The sequence below is a fragment of the Scyliorhinus torazame genome, chromosome 16, assembly GCF_047496885.1.
Source record: "Scyliorhinus torazame isolate Kashiwa2021f chromosome 16, sScyTor2.1, whole genome shotgun sequence".
Taxonomy (NCBI): Eukaryota; Metazoa; Chordata; class Chondrichthyes; order Carcharhiniformes; family Scyliorhinidae; genus Scyliorhinus; species Scyliorhinus torazame.
The window spans coordinates 186,305,034-186,331,284 of record NC_092722.1 but is presented as its reverse complement, the minus strand read 5'-3'; the positions used below and the strand labels follow the sequence as shown (position 1 = coordinate 186,331,284).

Sequence of the window (26,251 nt, the reverse complement as noted above, 5' to 3'; positions counted from 1 at the left end):
TTTGAACAGATTTTTAATGGATGGGCGCCAGAAAGAAAATGGTTGGGTTTAATGCATCTGATCTGTGATCAAAATAATAATATTTCTTCAGGCTATCTGCATTGAAGTGTGATTGCTCTGCCCTGGGGATCCTTGCACAGTGCCATAATGAATCCCCCACTATCGCCATCCTGGGGGTTACCATTGACCAGAAATTGAACTGGACTTGCCATGTAAATACAGTGGCTACCAGTGCAGGTCAAAGGCTGGGAATTCTGCGGTGAGTAACTCCCCTCCTCGCTCCCCAAGTCAGCAATGTAATGGAATACTCACCGCTTGTCTGGCTGAGTGCAGCTCCAACAATAAAAGAAGCTGGACACGATCCAGGGCGAAACAATCTAGTTGATTGCTACCCCTTCCATAAACATTCAATTCCTCCCACCGGCAAACAGTGGCAGCCGTGTATGCCATCTACAGATGCACTGCAGGACCTCATCAGGGTTCATTAGCCAGCACCTTCCAAACCTATGACCACTACAATCTAGAATAAGAGCAGAACCTGAGAACCACTGGAGGTTCACCTCCAAGCCACTCACCATCCTGATTTGGAAATGTATCGCCATTCCCTGTTACTGGGTCAAAATCCTGGATCTCCCTCCCTAACAGCACTGAGTGTACCTACACCTCTGGGACTACAGCGGTTCAAGGCAGCCCACCACTTTCTCAAGGGAAACTATGGATAGGCAATAAAATTGCTGGTCTAGCCAGTGATGCCCATACCCTGTGAAATGAATTGGAAACTATGTTAGCGCCCTCTTGAGTTGGGATAAAGTTTGCCCAGTGGCATTGGTAACTGGGTGACCTTCACCCATACTCACGTGTGGAGTTTCTTTTGCAGGTGCAGCAGGATGTGTGGCGACTTTGTTTCATGATGCGGCCATGAACCCTGCTGAAGGTAATGTTAACAAGGTTACAAAATCTACTGAAAAAAAGTTGACTGTTTCTTGCTTTTGACTTGTGTGTTTCAGGTACATTGATTGTGAATCCCTCCATTTTGTATTCCTGCATACTTCAAAATCTACAAATGCAGACTTGGAATGAATTAACTGCAAGATTATAGTTTATTGTTTCTGGCTAATCTTCTGGAGAGCAAGTGTGGAATGATGTCAAATTAATGCACACTGGGCCAGATGTGTACTCAATTGGTAGCACTTTTGCCTCTGAGTTAGGTGGTGGGTTCAAGCCCAATTTGAGTACATAAAGTAGGGCTGACACTCCAGAGAGGAATGAAGAAGGTTTGCACTGTTGCAGGTGCAAATGAGACGGCAAACAGTTGTCTGCCCCCTCAGGTGTACATAAAAGGTTGTGTGGCACTATTCAAAGCGTTTTTATCCCTCAACTAAAATCACAAAAACAAATGATCTGGTAATATTGATGTCTGTGGGAGCTTGCTGTGCGCAAAATGGATGTAGAGTTTTCTACACTATAACAGTGATCACACTAGGTACTTACTGCTTGGTTGAAAGTGCTTTGAGAAGTCATGAAAGACTTATTTTTCTTCAAGTAACTAATTCCTTCCCAAATTGTTTTACTCAACAAAATTGGTTCCTTAAAAACATACGGCTACTTTTAAACTTTCATCATTAAATGTGACTTCCTTAATTGACTGCATGTTGTGAAATATTATGACCCAGCGAGGCACTGGTTAAGAATGGGTTCTCTCTTCAGTGTGAGAGCTGGTTTTAAATGCTGTAGTTTAAACAAAAGATAACCCGCATTGATAATCTAATTTGTTGTTTTGTAGTTTGGCTCATTAACACCATTCAAATCTGTTCCTCTGTCATTGTACTCACTGTGCTCTCTTGAATTGGGATAAAGCAAACTTATTTAAAAAGAGGAGGAAATCAAAATGCACTCTGTCCAGGACATGTAACTGATTTTTAAAAGATTTCAGTTTTTGAGGTCCTGTTTTTAAATTGTAAGAGTTCTCAGAAACCATTCGAGGGGTGTCTGGAACATTGATCTTCCTCAGGTCTTGGCAGTAATAAAGGTAAATTACATTTTTCTGATATGCCACTTAATCTAAAATGCATACAGTATCTCTTTTCTACCACCCCTCATTTTACACTTTGTACATGCTGCTCAGAGGTTGCTTTCAGTGAATCTAATGGTGATATTCAAAGGTTCTGTTTAATTTTCCCACTTTCCGTCTGGACATTAAAGGTTGTGGATAACTTGTTCCCAGGCTTTCTTGCGTAAGGCTCACACTGCTTCATGTGAAATGCATTGCCCTATCCAGAAGTTAATTATTTTTTGTTTTTCCTTCCCTTGGGTGGGACTATGTGGTCTGCAATTTCTGCATCACATATTTTTGGTTAACATCTCAACAGATGAACCCTACCGTTGATCATTCTCTGGCATCATATTTTACTGCTCCAGTACTCTGCTATTGTGAATTATTTGTGTAATTTCAGGAATTTTAAAACTTTCTTGATCATATTTTGCACGCACCTAGTTTCTGCAGTACATACCATAGTTCTCGCATTCTACAGGTAATATTAAAATTGCAAAAGCGGGTCTGCAACATGTGTAACTAAAATTTCCTTTTCAGAAATCTATATTTTGATATCTTAAGCATAGTGAAGGTGCACCTATTGTAGAATTGTATGTGTTTGACAATTCTAATGGCTATTTTTGGCTAGTATTTCTAAAATTGGAGCTATCCCAGCTTGCACTGTGCAAATATAGATATGAAGCCAGTGCTTTTGTGGCAAAAAGTGAATTTGTTCTCCCTCTCACCTGCCATAAATTAATAGATTTGATCATTTTAAACTAGCAACCTGGACAAGTTTTGTAGGAGGAAAGGGTTTGACTAATAGTATTTTTCAGATCCTTAGCACATAATATTTAAGAGTTGGATGTTGGCAGCTGTGACATTTCTGCTAAGGAGTAAGCCGTACTGGATAACATTTCTGTTTGTGTGTTCCATGTTCACGGAAAGTTAAAGCAGGCTTTGTGCAAACATTGTAATCACATTTATGCTCATTCAGAAATGGAGTTGATGTGGGTGTCTCTGCCAATGTGTAACGGCTCAAGAAAAAGTTGACTGTCAGCCCTAAACTGGAAAGTGATGCCAAGTGTATGGGAATTAAACTTTGCTGTGGGTGAAGCAGATGATACAGATGCATTGTAACAGTTTGCCTGCCTGCCAAGTTGTGCTTGCTCTAATTTGTTTTTTAAATGCTAAGCTGACTCGACTCAAATTGACAAATGGTTCAAGCCGGGACAGTCTACGACTGCAGCTTGTCTGGCCATTGTTGATGCCTCATTCTTTGCAGCTCGATGCTCCATCGAGAGGTGTAGGCACCAGGATTTGTCCAGTGTGGGCAGATGCATTCCAACAACCAGCACTTCTGGCTTATTTATTGCAGCGATTTCACGAGGTTTTAAAAAAAATCACAAATGTTCTCTAAAATTCAATATATAGATTTGCCTGGAATAAAGACGTTAAACAATGGGTTCAAGAAAATGACCAGATGCCCAAATGGCAGGGGAATTGGTGTTGAATGACAAGTTGCAGACGTTTAGAGAGCTTGGTTTAAAAAAGAAAACAGTTTGTGTTTTTAATAGCTTAATTAGTGTCATCTTGTGGAGGGAATGTGCAGCTGGGGAAGGCAAGGTCATGGATGGGAACACTTGAACCTTTGGATGCAGAGTGGGGAAAGGCAGGTTCTTGGGATATTGCAGGTGCATTGGGTGCTGATAGGTCACCTGCAATCTGTGGGCGTTTTTGGGGGGGTCAAATTTGATGTTTACATTCATTACTTATTTCCTGAAAATAACAGGGTTTTTTTCTCCCAAAGATTTGCGAGCAGCATTCTGCTCCCTATGTAAACAAAGCACATTGCAGCTGCTGTGTTTCAAATGGTGAATACCATTAATAACTTCTCGGCTACATGCGTTGCTTTTAATTTCTCTGCTGTTTTTTAATCCTTTTTTCTCTCTATCTTCCTCCACCCCTCCCCAACCATCAATTCTCTACTTTCCTGAAGGTGTTGACTACATGTTGGGGAATTGTGGCCTTCCAGTATCTAGTCCAAGTGACCATTCTTTATGTAGGAGCCTAGATATTCGTGCTAGTGGGCTATTCAACTGTGGAGGGCAACACAATTATGTCCTATCCCAGTGTCCATCCATGTGCTTCCCAGAGGTAAATAAATAATGATTTAGAGCGGGAACTTGTCTAATTCTTTCTTCTACCCTTCCTCCTTCGTTCTCTTCCTCCCCAACTATCTTAAGTTATGAACAAAGATTCAGGCAGTGTCAATAAATATGGTATTGAGTTTTCCTCGGTTCCTGACTTGAGTATAGATATAACCCAAAAATGTCTGTAGTTCTAATACTGATGGCAACATTTTGTAATCCTCCCATCTAATATGTTACTGGGTTACATCTTATTTGATCCTCAAATTAAAATTCCAATTGCATGAAGAGCTCTGTTTATTATAACCGACATACTCCACTGACTATATTCAGAATGCTTTCTATCTTGACTTTTTATTCCTTCTCTTGAAAGTTCTCTCTCGTTGGGAGGCTTTTCACAAGCACTTTTCTTTTATTTCACTCATCACACTTGATGTACAAGTCTGGACAATGAATGTGGCCATGTTATCATGGGAACTCCACAGCAAACATATTCTCACCCATTGACAGGCAGGCGCATGTATCAACACGCACTTTACTACAGTTTTACAGAGTAACGATTTGGAGTCGAAATATTGAACCCTTGAACCGTCAAATTGTCCAGCCATTTCACTATTGTAAATAACAATGTGCAGAGGCTGAAGCAGAATGCCCAATCTCTGCATTGAGCAGAATTCCTATTGTCAGGGACTGAGCGACAGCCTTGGATATTCTGGTTTGACGTTTGCTTTGTAAGAGGTCGATGGTGGGATCTTTGCATAAGATGTGTAGCTTTTTAAAATATATATTTTTATTCGTCCTATTTTCACCATACAACAGAGAAACAGAAATAAATTAAACACCCCCAGCAATAGAAAAGAAAAGAGCCCCCCCCCCCCCAACATTCACTGGCAACCAACTCCCGAAAGTGCTTAATGAAAAAAAACACAAGAAATGTAGAAGCCCTCCTTTGCCCCCTCAGCTCAAACCTCACTTTCTCCAGGGTCAAAGACTCCCGCAGGTCCCCCTCCCACATCGAGGCACAGAGTGGAGAGGCTAACCTGCACCCCACAGGATCTGCCTACAAGCAATCAGCGAGGCGAAGGCTAAAAGAAAGTCTGCCCCTGCACCTGCCTGCAACTCGGGCCGGTCCGACACCCCCGAAAATGGCTTCTAGGGGACCGGACTCCACATCTGTATGCAAGACCCCCGAGATTGTGCTCATTACCTCCTGCCAAAACCTTTCTAGCTTCAGACAGGACCAAAACACACTAATGTGATTTGAGGGGCCACTCCCACATTGCACACACACACATCCTCCACCCCCTGAAACAGCCGGCTCACCCTCGATATTGTGAGGTGCGCCCATTTCACGACCTTCAATTGTATCAGCACTTGGTACAAGTGCCTCACACCACAGTCTCTCTTCCACCACCTCTTCTCTTCTCTTTCCCCCCCCCTCCCAGCTCTTCCTCCCACTTTGCCGCAATCCCCTCCATAGACCCCTTTCCTCCAGGATCCTCCCATAGATCGCTGAAACAACCCCTTCCCTCTCCAGCCCTCCCGCTGACAGCACCGCCTCCAGCAACAAGGAGGCTGTGCTATCAGGAAGGTTAGGAAAACCTTTACAAAATCCCGAGCCTGCAGGTGCCTGAACCCTTCCCCCTCCCCCAATTCCTCCAAACTCGTGAATCGTCCCCCAAGAAACAAGTCCTTCATTTCCTTGATCACCCTCTCGTCCCATCTCCAAAACCTTGCATCCATCCTCCCTGACTCAAACCCATGTTTCCCCCTAATCGTAGTCCCCCTGTTCCGGTCCCCAACTTAAACTGTTGCCTAAACTGCCTCCAGATCTTCAAAGTGGCCACCACTCACCGAGTACCTTCCCGGAGCCATTGGAAACGGCGCCGTTGCTAGTGCCCGCAACCCTGACCCCCTACACGAGCCCACCTCCATCTTAACCCATTGTGGCTCCCCCGACTTATTTCAGCCCCGCACCTTCTCCGCATTCGCCGCCCAATAGTACTACAGTAAATTTGGGAGGCCAAGCCTGTCTCTCTCTCTGCAAAACCAGCCTCCTAATCCTGGCCACATTCTCTCTCTCCCTCTCTCTCCTCCCTCTCTCTCTCTCCTCTCCCCCCCCCCCCCCCCCCCGCCCCCCCCCCAAAGATTAATGTGTGGACCCCCCTGAAGAACAAGTTTGGTAAAAAGACCAGCAGGCAAATAGGAACAATAGGAAATGGGAACAAAAATCCTGGTAACACATTCATGTTAACTGCCTGCACCCGGCCCGCCAACGACCGAGGTTGTTCCCCACGTCAGCCTTTACCGTCCCCACCAGACTAGTAAAATTATATCTTCGGAGCCCACCCCAGTCCCTAGCCACCTGCACCTCCAATAACCTAAAGTGGATTGCCTTCAGATGGAAATAATATGTCTAGCTTGTAAGCAAACTCTACCGTTTCCAATTTGTGCAGTATACATTAAACAATAGTTTGCAATCTCCATCTGACAAGCCTAAGTTCACTCATGGGTTTTAATGGGCATGCCAAAACACTTGTATATAGAAAGTAATCTAAAAATAAATATTCCAAACACTTTCATTTCAATTGGGTATGTTTTATGAACTCAAAGTTTAAATATAATATATAAATTGCATCCATTTGAAAATCAAGTGCATGGACACACTTCTTTAAATTACTTTCAAACCAGAGTGTATAAAATGACTTTTTTATGTGAAACTGTATTGGCATGCTTTTGAAATTCCATCCAAAACATTGAGGCACAAAAATGTTTTCTAGATGAGTGATTGGCTGTCCATCGACAGTCCATTGTAACACATTGTTTGGGATAGTGATGGGCTGGCAGATTGCAGGAGTCATTCAAACACTACCAAAATGATTCAACAGTAAAGTGAATTAACCATTGGCAACTAACTACTTTAAGCTGCCTGACCCGAAACTCAAATTCCCTCCCTGCATCTGTCTCAATCTCTTGCCTTTCCTTCGGATGTTACTTTAAAATTGCTTCTTTAGCCCTTTTGTCATGTGACTTAATATCTCCATATGTGGCTTGATGTCAAATTGTTCCATAAAGATCCTGTAAACTCCTTTTGAGACGTAGTACATTAAAGGTGCAATATAAATGTTATTTTAAACTGTTTATAACATGACTGCTTTGGAAACTGCAGCTTTTAAAATAGTTATTTCTAGCTAGAACATTGCATTTTAAACAAACATCTTCTGATGGCTTAGTGGGAAATGTATCAGCTTGGTTGCTTTCCCCTTTAATCACTGAAACAGGTTTGCAAGTCTGAGGTGTTATTTATTTTATATAAGGAAACTTCAAGTGACAACTGTGGTCCAGTTTAATGAAGCAGGGTTGCAGGAAGAGCAAAATCGATCTGCTGTCTGTTCACATGCTGGACAAGGCTTGGCTGGGGTGCCTGAGGTGAATAGCTTACTAAAAATGTCAAGGATCACAAATTGATAAATAGATAGCCATTTGGCAGAAATACCTGTAGGCTACTGACACCCGTGGAATTGTACTGCAACATGACCAGTGATACATAAGTATTGTAATCTCAACTCCATATTGTGTGTTTATCAAATTTAATTTGTTTTAAATTATTAGATCCATTAGCACTGCCTGCTAAGTTACTAAATGGACTCACTACAGATGAATAACTGCCTCATTTTTCAATTCTGCTAACTGCTTTCCTGCTATAATGGTTGGGGCTAAATAAACACTCTACAAATGCCCAGAAGTTTCTTTTATTAAGGATTTATGCAGAGATTTGAAAGCTGCACTGAGCACTTCTATCTTTCTGCAGCACTCCCCACAGCCTTTTGAGTTTAATAATTGCTGAATTTCAATGCTTGCATCACAGCTAATTTTATTCAGGACTACATTTCTAAGAACTTTTGTATGCAGTTGAGATCAGTGCATAGAGAAGGGCTGGACCAGGTTTGAAACGCTAGCTGCAGTAGTAACTGTTTTTGCCAATTGCTGGCACATTGCATCTGTACCATTCAATTTTGCTAGCTTAATTACAGAATTACTTGAGGGCATCTTCTCCATTTTCTGTTTTCTCCCTTTTAAATCCATAGGGTCACTCTGTCCTGGGCCTGTTGTCCAAATGGGCTGGAGCATCTTTCCTGCACTGTCTACTTATCAGCTCGTTCTTGCTAGCATTTTTTGACACATTCAGTAGTGAATGTACATGAACTTTTTTATTTACTTAGTTCAGTTTGACCTTGTTTTGCACTAATTTAAAACTTTAAAATATGGCCTTGTTGCAGGTCACCAATATTAGAATTGAGTAGTTTTCCCTTTGGTACTGCAGTGTTTCTAGTTCAATAAAAAATCACATGGGTAGTTAACCTGTCAGCATTTTATGAATTAGAAAGTTTCTCATGCTTGAAATTTTCTCTGAAGCCTGGGGGAAATGTCAATGCAGCGTATCGGGTATGACCACAGCAAGAATTAGGTGAGTTGTGGGCAAATAGTAGGCTTAGGATGTCAAAATCTATTGCTGTATTTTCAGTGCAGAGAGAAGGGAAAATATACAAGGTGGTGTATTTGCAACTTTGACAGATAATTTGCTAATTTCTTTTCTGCCATAATATCAACAAATGAAACCAGTCTAAGAGTAGTACGAATTCTAACTCCTGATAAACATTTTTAATCATTCTTTCTGTTCCTGCCAGCTGATGGTGGGAAATTATGCGTCAAACTGTGACCGATGACTGACTGTCCAGTACGGTTTGTTTTTAATGCAATTTGATTTCAGAATTCAAATGGTAATTATACTGGGCAATTTAGCCAAATCAGAGATTGAATTTTTTTGTGTGTGAGAGCTTTCAGCGTTATGGGAATATGGGGCAATGGCGTGTATATGGATTTGGTCATGGGTCAGCCATGATTTAATTGAACAGTGGAACAGGTTTGAGGGGCTCAACGGCCTACTGTTGTGTTCCTAATTTTGAGTATCTTTAATATATAATAATTGTACACTGAATTAACGCTGCACATTTGAAGTTTATATTGTGCACCGCAGAGCAACAGTTTCTTGTAAGAGTAATGTGTTTTGTATCTACAAATGAGAACATATGCATTTGGAAATAATTGTTTTTTGTGCTGGCTGGTGTGTCAGGAGAAAAGTTGCTAACTGTGTTTCACTAACTTGTTTTCTATTTTCTCCCTTTGTTTTAATGCTTTGCTTTTGTTGCTCTAACCCATCTCTCTTTGACATGGCCTGCACACGTGACCTGGGATGCCATGGAATCCGTGTCCACATCCGTTCTCTTCGAATTGGAACGTTTTGTGTTGATCCGTTGTTAAACTGCAGTGGTGAAGCAAAGGATGCAGATGTACAACTCCCCCTACAAACGTGTCTTGGACTGTATGAGGACAGTGTGGAAAAATGAAGGGGCTGGTGCATTCTATCGGAGCTACACCACCCAACTGACTATGAACATCCCCTTCCAGGCTGTTCATTTCATGACTTATGAGTTCCTGCAGGAGAAATTGAATCCGCACAGACAATACAACCCCTCCTCGCACGTGCTCTCAGGAGCTATGGCAGGGGCTGTCTCAGCAGCGGTAACAACACCACTGGACGTTTGCAAAACACTACTAAACACGCAGGAATCCCTGGCTCTAAACTCCCTCAACATCAGCGGACATCTTTCTGGCATGGCAAATGCCTTCAGGACGGTTTACCGGCTGGGTGGTATCCCAGCGTATTTTAAGGGGGTTCAGGCCAGAGTTATCTATCAGATGCCATCTACAGCTATTGCCTGGTCTGTGTATGAGTTCTTCAAATACTTCATTAGCAAACATCACCGTGAAAGAAGGTCAACTTACTGAAGTTCAATGATCCAGCACTGATGCCATAGAAACTTATTTGGACTTCATTGCTCCTATCTTTTCATTGTTGCACCCTTTTTAATGAGGGAATCTGGCAGTAGAGCTGATCCAAGCTGCACTCTTCAATTGAGTAGAATTATCACCATGTCTCCTGACCACAATGTCAAACCAAAGTTTGTGTATTTGCTGTAACATCTAAAATGACAGGTAGACTTGGCCGTTGTCGACAAAGAAAACGCACAGGTATTTGCTGCTGGCACAAGTGTTGGGCACATTTGAAGGCCAAACGATTGTTTTAAGATTTTTCCTTTTGGATACTTTTTTTCCTTCTCCAGTTTGCTGGGCTGGTTTAAACAATGTTTTAAAAAAGAAAAAGCACATACAAGTTTACATGTTTAGCAAAGCGTCAACTGTTGCACCTATGTATGTATGTGTCCTGTACCAAGTAGTTCAGAGTACTTAAACCACTGCCAAGGTAGGCATCAAACTGCTTAGCACAAAGCAAATACTGTTTGTTTTCAAAACTGTATTTCCCTGCACTCTTTGTACTACATCAAGCTTTTTCATGCCTACATTTGCATCAGCGATGGACCTAAATAAGAACTGAAATGTAGCCCTTCATATTCACTGGAATATTATTCTGCAATTATTTTATCCAGCTAAATTCATTGATGTAGAAAAAAGGGTTTTCACAAGGAAGATGATTAAACAAAAAGCCAAGAAATGTTGTGTTGTCATTTCTCTCAAATTTGAAGTTTTTTTTTTCTTTGGTCCTGACGCTGGTCTGTTGTGGAGTTACAATGTTGATTTTGCATGCCCAACCATGATGTGCAATAAAATTTAAATCTGCAATTTGGTTACCTTTAGGATTTGAGTTCTGAAGAAGTTAACTGCCAGTCTCGGCACTTGGCCTTGTACCATTAAGTCACACTGCATATCAGTATATCAAGTGTACAGTTGAGCAAATTAATCTGTTATGCAGGATGAAGGCAGATAACTCAAATCTGAGGTTATATTACACTGCTACCAATTAACAGTGCCTTCGAAGAGAGTGGAGAGTAATAAAGTCTTGGTTTCTATTTTTCAAATATCTGCTGAGTTCAACAACTTCACGGCTAGTTTCTCAGGAACTCGCACAATGGCCTCCTACTACATTCTCTGGAGAAAAATCTTTCACCTATGTATTATTGCTTTGGAGGGGCAGCGCGGTGGCACAGTTGTTAGCATTGGGACTACAACGCTGATGATCCGGGATCGAATCCCAGACCTGGGTCACTGTCCATGTGAGGTTTGCACATTCTCCCCGTGTCTACATGGGTCTCACCCCCCCAACCCAAAGATGTGCAGATTAGGTGGATTGGCGACGCTAAATAGCCCCTTAATTGGAAAAATATATAATTGGGTACTCTGAAATTTTTTTTTTTAATGATTGCTTTTGACTATGAAATAAGTGTTAAACAAAGTTGACAGTGCATATATACTGTGCAAAAACAAGTAAATTAGTAATGGTTAGCTAAACCTGATTAGTTGTAGGCTAGAAAATTAATTACTGCAAATTTCTGGATTGTTATCATAATGCAACTGGTTCTTTAAAGTCCTTCAAGGAATTAACTTTCCACCCCTACATAGTTTCTGCTTAGCTTCCAATCAGTGTGGTTGAGTTTTTGCCACTGAAGCAACCTAGCAAACAACACAATAACTGTAGAAAGCCCACCATCACAACTTCGGGGCAATTATGAACAATACATTTTGCCTAACCCAACGCCTCACATTAGAAGGGTGATTTAGATCTGAAACATTAACTGTTTCTCTCCACAGATGCTGCCAGACCTGCTGAGTTTATCCAGATTTCCAACATCCGCAGTATTGCTCTCATTCTGATCCCTGTGTCTATATTTGGTCAACTTCATTGTTCCTTAGTAACACTAGTATTTTTGAATTGATTTCCCCTTTTTAAACCTAATTTGCATTTGAGCCTATAACAGGCAGGTGCGATCATAATCTTTAATATTTTTCCCAGAACGGAACTCTGGCTCCAAAAACTAACTTTCACTTCTTTTATAAAACATGGAGCAGAGTCACAGGACTGCTAATTAGTTTTAACAAGAGAAAAAACATTAATTAACCATGAAAATATTGGATTATAATAAATACTCCTCTACTCCCTTTGACGTAACAATTTCACAGTTTTTAGGCTTGATAAGAATTGCAAAGTACATCTTGAACTACAATGGTCTCATTATCACAAAGTCCACTTTAAGCACAATATGTCTGTGGTCAAATATACACACTGTTCTGAACCCAAGTTAGTGTTTGTAGATTTCTACTCCGAAACTGGCTGTCAGGTGAGAGTTTTGAAACTGCACTCCAAGAGCACACTTTAAAATCTTCTCTGATAATTATGCTTTTCCTTAACGGTTTGCATTCCAAAATCCAGACCAGGTTTTCCAAATGGCACTTCTAAACAAAGCTTCCACTCCAATTTTAACAGCTAATCCAATCCAGGAATTTGCACCAAGCCCTTTAGGATTTTTGTTCTGACTGGATGCAAACTGCTCACAACTGCTTTACCTTTCAATTCCCAGACTGTATTAAAATAGCATCAAACGTTTCATCTACATCTGAAGCCTGCTGTCCCACTTTGTGATTGTGCCTTTAACTCAGAACACATTGTTTACTCTTGAATTCTTCTGAACAATATCTTGGTCTCTGTTCTGTTAACTTCAATTGTCTTAAACACTCTCCCTGTTCCAATTCCTGAGTTATTTGGACTTTAACTTGTACTTGAGGAAGCCTATCTCTTTGCAGCTCCCATCCTGTCCAGTCTTTTGACCGGCAGAGTTGAGAGATATTCACTCGCGATCTAAATTCAACCAACCAGCCAGGCGTGATATAGATTATTATAACAAGTGGGTGTGCTGTCATTGTACAATGATAAATTGCTGTTTGCATTCACTGCAGAAAAAGAATCTGCGCCGATCACCCGGGTTCAATCCTGGCCCCAGGTCACTATCTGTGTGGAGTTTGCACATTCTCCCCATGTCTGCGTGGGTCTTCCCCCCCCCCCCCCCCCCCCGCAACAGCCTAAAAGGATGTGCAAGTTAAGTGGATTGGCTATGCTAAATTGACCCTTAGTAATAATAATCACTTGTCACAAGTAGGCCTCAATAAAGTTACTGTGAAAAGCCCCTAGTCGCCACATTCCGGCGCCTGTTCAGGGAGGCCAGTGCGGGAATTGAACCCGTGCTGCTGGCATTCTGCATTGCAAGCCAGCTATTTAGCCCACTGTGCTAAACCAGCCCCTAATTGGATAAAAAAAGAATTGGGTACTCCTTTAAACTGAATAAAGGAATCCCACATGGTGTGTGACAGAAAGCAACTTGCACAGTAAGGAGCATGAACTGAGGCCATCAGGACCATTGAATAAATTAGAGAATTTAATGTCTACATTCTCCAAAAATGCATGTTCTATGTTCTGCCCTGATCGCTAACCAAAATCATTATCCATGACATTCAAACTTTCTGGGGCGGCACAGTGGTTAGCACTGCTGTCTCACGGCCCAAGGACCCGGGTTCGATCCCTCCCCCAGGTCACAGTCTCACCCTCTCAACCCAAAGATTTTTTTTATTTAGCAAAAAAAAAAATGAATTTAGAGTACCCAATTAATTTTTCCCAATTAAGGGGCAATTTAGCGTGTTCAATCCACCTACCCTGCACATCTTTGGGTTGTGGGGGCGAAACCCACGCAAACACGGGGAGAATGTGCAAACTCCACATGGACAGTGACCCAGAGCCGGGATCGAACCTGGGACCTCGGTGCCATGAGGCAGCAGGGCTAACCCACTGCGCCACCATGCTGCTCTAAGATTTTTTATTTTATTGTCACAAGTACGCTTACATTGCAATGAAGATACTGTGAAACGTCCCTAGTCGCCACATTCAGGTGCCTGTTCAGGGAGGCCAGTGCGGGAATTGAACCCGCACTTGATCGGTTACACCGAGGGAGAATTTAGAATGTCCATCTTACCTAACAACACATCTTTTGAGACTAGTGGGAGGAAACGAGCATCCGGAGGAAACCCACGCAGACACTGCACAGACAGTGACCCAGCCGGGAATCAAACCCGAGACCCTGACGCTGTGAAGCCACAGTGCTAACTACTGTGCTGCCTGTGTGATGTGCCGAGTAGGTGGATTGGCCACATTAAATTGCCCGTTAATTGGAAAAAACAATTGGATACTCTAAATTAATTTTTAAAAAACATTCAAACTTTCTAATGACCAGCAAGATATGCTCAAATGAGAGCTGTTATTGCTAGTGTCTCTGGGTGGGTGGAATTCTCCCAAGCAATTTTCCTTCATGTTTAGACCGGATTAACTGGGACTGTGCAGTGGTCATTTCTACTAATACTGTCCTGGACAGATGCACCTGCAGCAGGTATGATTGGTGACAGCGAGGTCAGTAGGTTTTTCTTCTCTTGGTTCCCTCATTGACTGCAGCATACCAAGTCTAACTTATGACCTTCAGACGACTGTCAGTTCAGTACGTCTTGGTGGTTGACATCAAAGTCCATCATCCAGAGTACATTCTCTGTCCTTGCTACCCTCGGCATTTCTTCCAACTGGTATCCAACACAGAAGCACTGATTCACAAACTGAGGCAGGGCTGTAGGTTGAAATTGGGAGGTTTCTTTGTTAGCAACTCCCAACTTCTTGCAAGGCACTTCGCTTATTCAGCACTTTAAAAAAAACATTTACAGTACCCAATTCATTTTTTCCAATTAAGGGGCAATTTAGCGTGGCCAATCACCTAACCTGCACATCTTTGGGTTGTGGAAGTGAGACTGACACAGACACGGGGAGCATGTGCAAACTCCACAAGCACAGAGCCAGAGCCAGGATCGAGCCTGGGCCCTCGGTGCCGTGAGGCAGCAGTGCTAGCCACCGCACCGCCCCCTTATTCAGCACTTTCACTCACTTCCTGCTGCCACATCACTGTTGTTCGCCTTCATGCAATTGCACCTTTGTGTTGAGGTGAAAGGGCAGAACCCAAACCACTGCCAACTGCTCCAGGCCTTCTCTGTTGCATGCCTCTTCACAGGTCAGATGATAAATCATCACTGAGACTCTAGCTCCTCATTACAGATGTATTCATTAATTGAATTTAAATTCCACCAGTTGCCATAAATAAATACAGAAGCCTCTGAAAGGGAGCGAGGCCCCCAACACAGTCTACAAGCAGAGGTTTCCTTTGGTTGCCGTAACGTGAAACTAATCCAAGCCACTCTGGTCACTTTTAATAAGACATAGGAGTGGAAGTAAGGCCATTCGGCCCATCGAGTCCACTCCACCATTCAATCATGGCTGATTTCAACTCCATTTACCTGATCACCCTAGCCCTTAATTCCTCGAGAATCAAGAATTTATCTACTTCTGTCTTAAAGACACTCCACGTCCCGGCCTCCACCGCCCTCTGTGGCAATGAATTCCACAGACCCACCACTCTGGCTGAAGAAATTTCTCCTCATCTCTGTTCTAAAGTGACTCCCTTTTATTCTAAGGCTGTGCCCCCGGGTCCTAGTCTCCCCTGCTAATGGAAACAACTTCCCTACATCCACCCTATCTAAGCCATTCATTATCTTGTAAGTTTCTATTAGACCTCCCCTCAACCTCCTAAACTCCAATGAATATAATCCCAGGATCCTCAGACGTTCATCGTATGTTAGGCCTACCATTCCTGGGATCATCCGTGTGAATCTCCGCTGGACCCGCTCCAGTGCCAGTATGTCCTTCCTGAGGTGTGGGGCCCAAAATTGCTCACAGTATTCTAAATGGGGCCTAACTAATGCTTTATAAAGCTTCAGAAGTACATCTCTGCTTTTATATTCCAAACCTCTTGAGATGAATGACAACATTGCATTTGCTTTCTTAATTACGGACTCAACCTGCAAGTTTACCTTTAGAGAATCCTGGACTAGGACTCCCAAGTCACTTTGCATTTCAGCATTATGAATTTTGTCACCGTTTTGAAAATAGTCCATGCCTCTATTCTTTTTTCCAAAGTGCAAGACCTCGCACTTGCCCACGTTGAATTTCATCAGCCATTTCTTGGACCACTCTCCTAAACTGTCTAAATCTTTCTGCAGCCTCCCCACCTCCTCCATACTACCTGCCCCTCCACCTATCTTTGTATCATCGGCAAACTTAGCCAGAATGCCCCCAGTCCTGTCATCTAGATCGTTAATATATAAAGAGAACCGCTGTGGCCCCAACACTGAACCCTGCGGGACACCACTCGTCACCGGTTGCCATTCCGAAAAAGAACCTTTTATCCCAACTCTCTGCCTTCTGCCTGACAGCCAATCGTCAATCCATGTTAGTACCTTGCCTCAAATACCATGGACCCTTATTTTACTCAGCAGTCTCCCGTGAGGCACCTTATCAAAGGCCTTTTGGAAGTCAAGATAGATAACATCCATTGGCTCTCCTTGGTCTAACCTATTTGTTATCTCTTCAAAGAACTCTAACAGGTTTGTCAGGCACGACCTCCCCTTACTAAATCCATGCTGACTTGTCCTAATCCGACCCTGCACTTCCAAGAATTTAGAAATCTCATCCTTAACAATGGATTCTAGAATCTTGCCAACAACCGAGGTTAGGCTAATTGGCCTATAATTTTCCATCTTTTTCCTTGTTCCCTTCTTGAACAGGGGGGTTACAACAGCGATTTTCCAATCCTCTGGGACTTTCCCTGACTCCAGTGACTTTTGAAAGATCACAGTACGAAGTCTTACAACACCAGGTTAAAGTCCAACAGGTTTGTTTCGATGTCACTAGCTTTCGGAGCGCTGCTCCTTCCTCAGGTGAATGAAGAGGTCTGTTCCAGAAACACATATATAGACAAATTCAAAGATGCCAAACAATGCTTGGAATGCGAGCATTAGCAGGTGATTAAATCTTTACAGATCCAGAGATGGGGTAACCCCAGGTTAAAGAGGTGTGAATTGTACCAAGCCAGGATCCTGGGGTTACCCCATCTCTGGATCTGTAAAGATTTAATCACCTGCTAATGCTCGCATTCCAAGCATTGTTTGGCATCTTTGAATTTGTCTATATATGTGTTTCTGGAACAGACCTCTTCATTCACCTGAGGAAGGAGCAGCGCTCCGAAAGCTAGTGACATCGAAACAAACCTGTTGGACTTTAACCTGGTGTTGTAAGACTTCGTACTGTGCTCACCCCAGTCCAACGCCGGCATCTCCACATTTTGAAAGATCATAACTAACGCCTCCACTATTTCTTCAGCTATCTCCTTTAGAACTCTAGGATGTAGCCCATCTGGGCCCGGGGATTTATCAATTTTTAGACCTCTTAGTTTCTCTAGCACTTTCTCCTTTGTGATGGCTACCATATTCAACTCTGCCCCCTGACTCTCCGGAATTGTTGGGATATGACTCATGTCTTCTACTGTGAAGACTGACGCAAAGTACTTATTCAGTTCCTCAGCTATTTCCTTGTCTCCCATCACAAAATTACCGGCGTCATTTTGGAGCGGCCCAATGTCAACTTTTGCCTCCCGTTTGTTTTTAATGTATTTAAAGAAACTTTTACTATCATTCCAAATGTTACTGGCTAGCGTACCTTCAAATTTGATCCTCTCTTTCCTTATTTCTCTCTTTGTTATCCTCTGTTTGTTTTTGTAGTCTTCCCAATCTTCTGACTTCCCACTACTCTTTGCCACATTATAGGCTTTCTCTTTTGCTTTGATGCATTCCCTAACTTCCTTTGTCAGCCATGGCTGCCTAATCCCTCCTCTGATAACCTTTCTTTTCTTTGGGATGAACCTCTGTACTGTGTCCTCAATTACTCCCAGAAACTCCTGCCATTGCTGTTCTACTGTCTTTCCCACTAGGCTCTGCTCCCAGTTGATTTTCATCAGTTCCTCCCTCATGCCCCTGTAGTTACCTTTATTTAACTGTAACACCTTTACATCTGATTCTACCTTCTTTCTTTCCAATTGGAGATTGAATTCGACCATATTATGATCACTGCCTCCTAAGTGCTCCCTTTAAGATCTTTAATCAAGTCTGGCTCATTACATAACACTAAGTCCAGAATGGCCTGTTCCCTCGTGGGCTCCATCACAAGCTGTTCCAAAAAGCCCTCCTGTAAACATTCAATGAATTCCCTTTCCTTGGGTCCACTGGCAGCATTATTTACCCAGTCCACCTGCATATTGAAGTCCCCCATGATCACTGTGACCTTGCCTTTCTGACATGCACTTTCTATTTCGTGGTGCATTTTGTGCCCCCAGTCCTGACCACTGTTAGGAGGCCTGTACATAACTCCCATTATGATTTTTTTGCCTTTGTGGTTCCTCAACTCTACCCACACAGACTCCACATCATCTGACCCTATGTCGTTTAATGAACGATCCCTTTGCCAAAATGGACATTATCCTCCCAACCCTCTTTGAAAAGTTGTATCCTGGACACCCAAATCTCTTTGTATAATCTAGCTTAGTTCCTAGACTCGTCACTAACACACAGTTTATCTTTCTTGAGTCTGAAGTGGATGATTACAATTCCCCACTACTTACAATATGATTTTTCAACATTTTAAGGTAATGGATTTTTGTTTCAATAAAATTAAGTTGAAGCCTGCCACACAAGTGCATGGCTCTCTCTCTCTCTCCCCCCCCCCCCCCCCCCATCCCGACTTTGCACATGCCCTCAAAAAAGGTGGTCCAGAACCCACTCAGCTTGGGACAGGACAAGAACATTTGGGATTGGTTAGCTGGGCCCCCCTGACATCGCTGCACTTGTCTTCCATCTCTGGGAAGAATCCGCTCGTGCTGTCATGGTCAGGTTTGCCCTGTGCACTGTTAGTTGTGTTAGGCTCAGCTTTTGCTTGAGGAGTATACAGTACTATGCTCCAGAGTCCTCCCTCTATCTCTGCCCAGTTCCTCATCACATCTTTCTCTTGTCTCATCTAGTGGGGCCCTTTCCTCCTATAACAGCCATCCATATATGTCTGCGCATTTACTGTCCCATAATTTGTTGCGGAGGAAATCTCTTAATTGCAGGAGAGCTGAAGCTTCTTTGTTAGCTCTCTCTCTCTTCTCCCCCCCCACCCCCCCTTCCCCGGGTTGCTACTACCATCTATGTAGGATCCCTTACTGTCAGCATCCCTTCTCCAGGTTTTGGAATTTTGCCAGAATGAACCTCTCGTTTGCTGTAGATGGGGACTGCAACAGACATGTCAGTTTCAAGTGGTTCCAAGTTCTTAGCTACCACTACTAGGCTCACCAAATACTTGGCTGGGGGAAGAATGAGAATGGGTTGGTGGCCAGTCCACAGATGTTCCAATAGAGGAGGCCTCCTCCAACTGCACCCATACTGCTTCTGGCTCCCCCAGCTACCCCTGCCCCCTTTCTACTTATGCTGCCCACTGGTAAAATAGGAGATTCAGTGGTGCCAGCCCCCCCCCCCCCCCCCACCACCATGCACCGCCCCCTCAGGACAGTTTTGTGGATCCTGGGGTTCTCTCCAGCCACACGAAAGCCATAATTTGTTTGTCCGCTTTGGTGAAGAAGGTTTTGGGGATAAAGATCAGGAATTTGGGGCAGCATGGTGGCACAGTGGTTAGCACTGCTGCCTCACGGCGCCGAGGTCCCAGGTTCGATCCCGGCTCTGAGTCACTGTTAGTGTGGAGTTTGCACATTTGCCCCCACCACCCAAAAGATGTGCAGGGTAAGTAAATTGGCCACGCAAAATTGCCCCTTAATTGGAAAAAATGAATTGGGTACTCTATATATTTTTTTTAAATAAAGATCAGGAGCAATCTGAAGAGGAACCTTTGCAGCACGTTCATTTTTATCGTCTGCACTCGTCACCCCAGGGAAAGGGAGAAATTTCCACCTTTGCAATCCCTCTTCACCACCTCCACCAGGTTGGACAGGTTCCACTTGTGGAGCCGCGCCCAGCCGTGGGCTCCCTGGATTCCCAGGTATCAGAACTTGGTTTGGGCTGGTTTGAATGGTAGCCTCCCCAGCCCTGCTGCTTCCCCCCCTCTTCTCTTTCCCCCCCCCCCCCCCCACCCCCAGGAGTTCACCGGGAGGATTTCGCTCATCCTCGGGTTTAGTTTGTATCCCAAGAAGGCTCCAAAATTCCACAGGTGTTCCATAATCTTACCCATGCTGACTAGAGGGGTTGAGACGTGGAGGGGCAGCTCATCTGCATAAAGTGAAACTGCTGTCTGGATGCCTCTCCACCCCTTCCCTGATCTTATTTAAAAAAATATGTTTATTAAGAAATTTTAAAACAATTTTCAACCTTACAAACAACCCCCACCCCCGTAACAAAAAGAAAGAACGCACATAGCAAGACATGAACATGGCAAATCAATATGATACAGAACTTTGTACATTGGATGCCTCCCGTACATGTTAGTTTTCCGGATCATTCATGTGTTTTCTTGCTCAAATGCCCCCCAGATAAACCCCACTTCCCCCCCCTCTCTTCCCCCCCCCCCCCCCCCCCCAACGAAAGATATCCCCCCGCTGGGTTGCTGCTGCTGCTGTTCGACCTTCATCTATCGCTCCGCGAGATAGTCTAGGAACGGTTGCCACCGCCTGTAGAACCCCTGCGCAGACCCTCTCAAGGCAAACTTTACCCTCTCCAACTTGATAAACCCTGCCATATAATTTATCCAGGCCTCCACGCTGGGGGGCTTCGCCTCTTTCCACATTAACAAGATCCTTCGCCGGGCTACTAGGGACGCAAAGGCCAGAATGCCGGCCTCTTTCGCCTCCTGCACTCCCGGCTCGTCCACTACTCCAAATAGTGCTAGTCCCCAGCCTAGCTTGACCCGGACTTTCACCACCTTAGATACTGTTCCCGCAACTCCCCTCCAGAACCCCTCCAGTGCCGGGCATGACCAAAACATATGGACATGGTTCACCGGACTTCCTGAGCACCTCCCACATCTGTCCTCCACCCCAAAGAACCTACTCAGCCTCGCCCCCGTCATATGTGCTCTGTGAACTACCTTAAACTGTATCAGGCTAAGCCTGGCACACGAGGAGGAGGAATTAACCCTACTTAGGGCGTCAGCCCACAGCCCCTCCTCAATCTCCTCCCCCAGCTCCTGCCCCCCTTCCCTGATCTAAGAGTGATAGCCAGTGGCTCAAATGCCAGAGTGAACAGCAACTGGAACAGCAGGCATCCCTCCCTCATGCCATTTCTGGTGTCTCCTCCCCGGGTGGGGTCATGACCACTTTCAGCAGACGTCTGATTGCCGTCAGATCGTCCGTGATTACTTCTGATAAGCAACTCTTCATTCGCCTCGCCAGAGATTTCATTGTCAGTGTTCAGGAGTGAGATGATTCTGTATGACCCAAACTCCATTGGGTCTTTGTCTTTCTTTGGTATCAATGAGATCAAGGCCTGTGCCAGTGTGGGCAGCAGGGTCCCCCTCGACAGCTAGTCATTGAACATCTCACGCATATGCGAGGCCAGTACTGCCGCAAACATTTTGTAAAAGTCAACTGGAATACGCCCGGTCCTGGTGCCTTCCTTAATTGCATGGAATTGACGGATTCCAGACCCAGTGGTGCTTCCAGTCCCTACCACCTCTTCACCCACAGCCTGGATGCCCAACCTTTCCACGAGCTGCTTCACCTTGGAGTCCCCGTCACGGAGCGAGGTACAGTCCCCGGTCGAAGGTTGCGATTGTTCCATTGATGACCCCTGGAGCTGTGACCATCTTACCATTCCTGTCCTGCCCCTTATCTGCGCTATCTCTCTTATGGCCTCCTGTTTCCTCAGCTAGTGTGCTAGTAAGCGGCTGGCTTTGACCGTGTGCTCATAAAAGGTCTTCCAAGCAGGGTTACTGCTTTCCCAGTTAAGAGCAGGTGAAATTCCATTTGTAGTTTTTTCTTCTCCACTGTTGAGGCCTTTGAGTACCGCTGATGCACTTCCAATATGGAGTTAATCAGCTGCTGTTTGGCTGCCCTTTCTTCCCTGTCCCTGAGTGCCCTATATGCTATTATACCCCGCCCCTGAAAACTGCCTTCAGTGCCTTCTAGAATGTGGAGGGGGAAACCTCCCTTTCTGGTTGCAGGTTACATAACTGTCGATGGCTTGTCATTCTTTCGCAGAAAGTCTCATCGAGGAGGGCTGTATCCAGCCTCTGGGGGGGGGGGGGGGGGGGGGGGGGTGGGGTGCTGAGCCTGACCCTGGCCCATCTCCAACCTCATCCACGCAGTGCGGTGTGTTCAAGATTGCAATTGCAGAGTATACTACCTCTGGAAGCACCGACTTTCCACTACGAAGAAGTCTATACGGGAATATGGTTTGTGGAATAACTCCTCCCTCAGGTGGTTGAAATTCCATGGGTGCACACATTTCTTCCCCCCCTCCCCCAAACTCTGCTCCATGAGGATGGTTAGTTCCTTTGCCATTCCTGATTTAGCCCCCGTCTGGGGCTGGACCTAACTGCCTTCAGGTCTTATACGCAGTTAAAGTCTTGCCGCATGCTTAGTTAGGGGAAATAGTAGGGGTCGGGGATTTCTGCTATGGTCTTAATTAACTCGACAGTCTCCCAGTTAGGGGCGTACATGTTAAGTAATGCCACTAGGGGCAGCACGGTGGGATAGTGGTTAGCATTGCTGTCCCAGGTTCAAACCCAGCTCTGGGTCACTGTCCGTGTGGAGTTTGCACATTCTCCCCGTGTTTGCGTGGGTTTCGCCCCGACAACCCAAATATGTGCAGGCTAGGTGGATTGGCCACGCTAAATTGTCCCTTAATTGGAAAAAGTGAATTGGGTACACTTAACTAATGCCACCAGGGTCCCTTCTAGTACCACGCTAACCATGATGTACTGTCTCCCTGGGTCAGTCACTGCATCGCCATAAAGGCTATCCTTTTGTTAAATAGTATGGTCACCCCACTCTCCCATGAATCAAAGCATGCCTGATGTGCCTGTACCCCCTAGCCTTTCCTTACCCTCAGTTGGTCCTCTCGAGTGGGTCTCTTTAAGAAAGACTACACCGGCCCTCGGGCTTTTTAGATGGACGAAGACTCTGGATCTTTTCACTGGTCTGTTCAGTCCCGTCCGCAGTCCAGGTGATGTGACTATGCTGACAGGGGTGGTTTCTGTCCCACCCCGTCCTCCGGGAGGAGATGCCTGGGTTCACCTTTGTTCTTGGGCCATCCAAGATCGCCACCGCCACCCTCCTCTTTCCATCACACACCATGTTGTGACCTGTGCAACCAGCATTTTACCCTTTCTCTCCCCCCCCCCCCCCCCCCCAGCCCCTCTGCTCGTGCATTCTAAAACTGAGCATTTTGTCCTAACCCGTACGCACTCACACCCCCCACCCAAGATCCCTTACCCCAGATGAACTGGTGGGCATACCTCCCCAAGTACACCTACTCCAGCCCCGTTTGTGTAAGTCTGTATTTTTATGTCTTCCTGCATTCTTTCCTCCCGAGTCCGTTCTGCTGCCCAAACTCGTTTGCTTCCTCTGCCGTAATAAACTAATGTTCCCTGGCGTTGTGCGCGACCCATAGTCTTGCCGGGTGCAACATGCTGAATTGCTCCGTGTTTTTAAAGAGTGCAGCATTGGCCCCGTTAAACTCAATGTCCTGGTAAATGGGATGGTGTGGCCTTCTCACGTGACCGCATGTTCCTTACCCACCTCTGGACCCGTGCCTTATCTTGGTATTTGTGGAACTTTGCGATCAATGCCTGTGGTGGTTCCTCTGTCTTTGGTTTTTGGCAGAGACCTGTGGGCCTCTGAGAGTTTGGTGAAGCTCTCTTTCCCTGACCAGTTTTCCGTGCATCTTCACAATAAATTCCGTTGGGCTCATGCCCTCTGGTAGCTCAATGATCTGAAGGTTCTGTCATCGGGACATGTTCACTTGGTCATCCACCTTCCTCTTTAGCATCTTCTGGGTCTCTACAATCTCTGGTCAGTGGCTGCTTCCTCCAGGTCCCAAACCGTCGCTCCTTGGTCCATAAGTCTCCGCTCCACCCTGTCCATCACTCCCTTTATTGGGGCCAGCGCGGCTCTATTGCCGACATGAGATCCTTGACAATAATAAAGATTATTATTATTGATTCGATGCCGGGTGGTCTCTGGTTTCATTCAGTTTTTGTGCTTTCGTAGCGGTTGAATACAACCATTTCAGACGGCATTTAAGAGTCAACCACATTACTGTGGGTCTCGAGTCACATGTAGGCCAGAGCAAGTAAGGATGGCAGATTTCCTTCCCGAAAGGGCATTGGTAAAGCAGATGGGCTTTTTTGATAATTGTCAATGGTTTCATAATCATCATTAGACTTTTAATTCCAGATTTTTATTGAGTTTAAATTTCATCACCCCAGAAATCGCCACCAGTGGGCACAGCTCCAACCAAATGTTCACGATTGCTGACATGCTATCATAAAAGGACCTCCAGGGCAGCAAGGTGGTGCAGTGGTTAGCATTGCTGCCTCACGATTGGCCCGCTAAATTGTCCCTCAATTGGAAAAAATGAATTGGGTACTCTAAAATTTTTTCTTTTTTAATAAGTAAAATAAAAGGACCTCCAGAAGCCCATCAGCTTTGAGCATGACCAGAGCATGTGCACATGGTATGCCCACCCCCTCGAACACCAATTGCATCTGTCCTCCACCCAATTTCTCTCATTTAAGTTCTTTTCCAAAATGTGCCCACTCTTCTGACCAACCATTGATCTTCATAGATCCTTTCCAATCTGATATACTTGGCTTCTTTAATTAGCCATGGAGGGTGCATCCTTCTCAGCCTCTTTTTTTGTAAATGTATTTCATTCCAAACTTATTCAAAACGATTACAAGACATAAACAGTCTGGGGAACATACTCCCCAACACACAATGATACAGTTTGTACAAATTTTTTCCCCCATTTTCACTTTTTTCCCCCCCTCCCCCAAGGGACGAGCAACTCCTCCAACATCGCCACGAACACCCCCACCTTGCCTCGAAGCCCTCCACTGAACCCCTCAATTCGTATTTCATCTTTTCCAAACCGAGAAAGTGATATAAGTCTCCCAGCCAGGTCGCCACCCCCAGTGTCATTGCTGACCACCATTCCATTAAAATCCTTCATTGGCATTCCTCCTCTGGCCATCAACTCCGGCTTCCCTGATATCCCAAATATCGGCACCAATGGGTCCGGCTCAACCTTCTTCCCCACAATCCCCGTTAGTGCCGTGAACATTCCCACCCAGAATCTCCCTTGCTTCCCACAGCCCCAGGACATATGTGCGTGGTTTGCTGGTCCCCGTCCACACTTCTCGCACTCGTCTGCCACTCCCTGGAAGAACTCACTCATTCTTGCCCGAGTCATGTGTACCAACTTGAATTGTACCAACTTGAATTGTATCAGGTTTATCCTCGCCCATGAGGAAGTCGCGTTTACCCTGCATAGCGCCTCACTCCACACTCCTCATCACCTCACATCCCTGCTCTCCCAGCCACCCATATATGTCTCCAATCCTGCCCTCCCCATCCACGTCCGAAAGCAGCAGTCGCTCCAGAAGGGCATCCTCAGAGCTTGGGGAACTCTTTCCACCACTTCCGCGCAAAGTCCCTTACCTGCTAGTATCTAAACTCACTTCCTCTCAGGAGCTCTACTCTCTCCTTCAGTTCCTCTATACTGGCAATTCTCACTTACAGGTACAGATCCCTCACCTTAACCAACTCCACTTCTCTCCACTTCCTACGCATACCGTCTGTCACTCTTCCCCCTCCCCCAGCTCAAATCAGTGGTTCTCGCACAGTGGCGTTAACACTGACATCCCCTATACCCGAAAGCGCCTCCTCAACAGATTCCAGACCGTCACTGTGGATTGCACCACTGGGCTCTTGTGTATTTCTTTGGCAATGCCGCCTTCATGATAGCCCTCAAGCTGGACCCCCTACTACAGGATTCTTCCTCCATCCTAACCCATTCTGCCCCCTCTCCTTCCCACCACCGCATCACCTCCTCCACGGTCGCCGCCCAGTAATAATGCAGCCGGTTTGGCAGCGTTGACCCCCCCTTCTGCCTCTGCAACAGGGTGCTCTTTACCCTTGGTACCTTCTCTACCCACACAAACTCTGAGATCATATCCTGCTTCTGGAAAAAAGGCCCTTGGCACAAAAATTGGAAGCGTCTGGGATATGACTAGGAACCTGTGCAGGGCGTT

General features: G+C 45.0%; 1 protein-coding gene across 1 annotated transcript in view; it reads left to right on the top strand.

The window, feature by feature from the left end:
- The window catches only part of slc25a28 (solute carrier family 25 member 28), a 59,674-nt gene extending 48,918 nt beyond the window's left edge, over positions 1-10,756 (top strand). Inside the window, exons 3-4 of the mRNA XM_072479608.1 lie at positions 878-934; positions 9,512-10,756. Coding sequence (XP_072335709.1) covers positions 878-934; positions 9,512-10,032 — 578 coding nt within the window. The 3' untranslated portion in view covers positions 10,033-10,756. The remainder of the gene's footprint in view (positions 1-877; positions 935-9,511) is intronic.
- Positions 10,757-26,251: the final 15,495 nt, after the last annotated feature.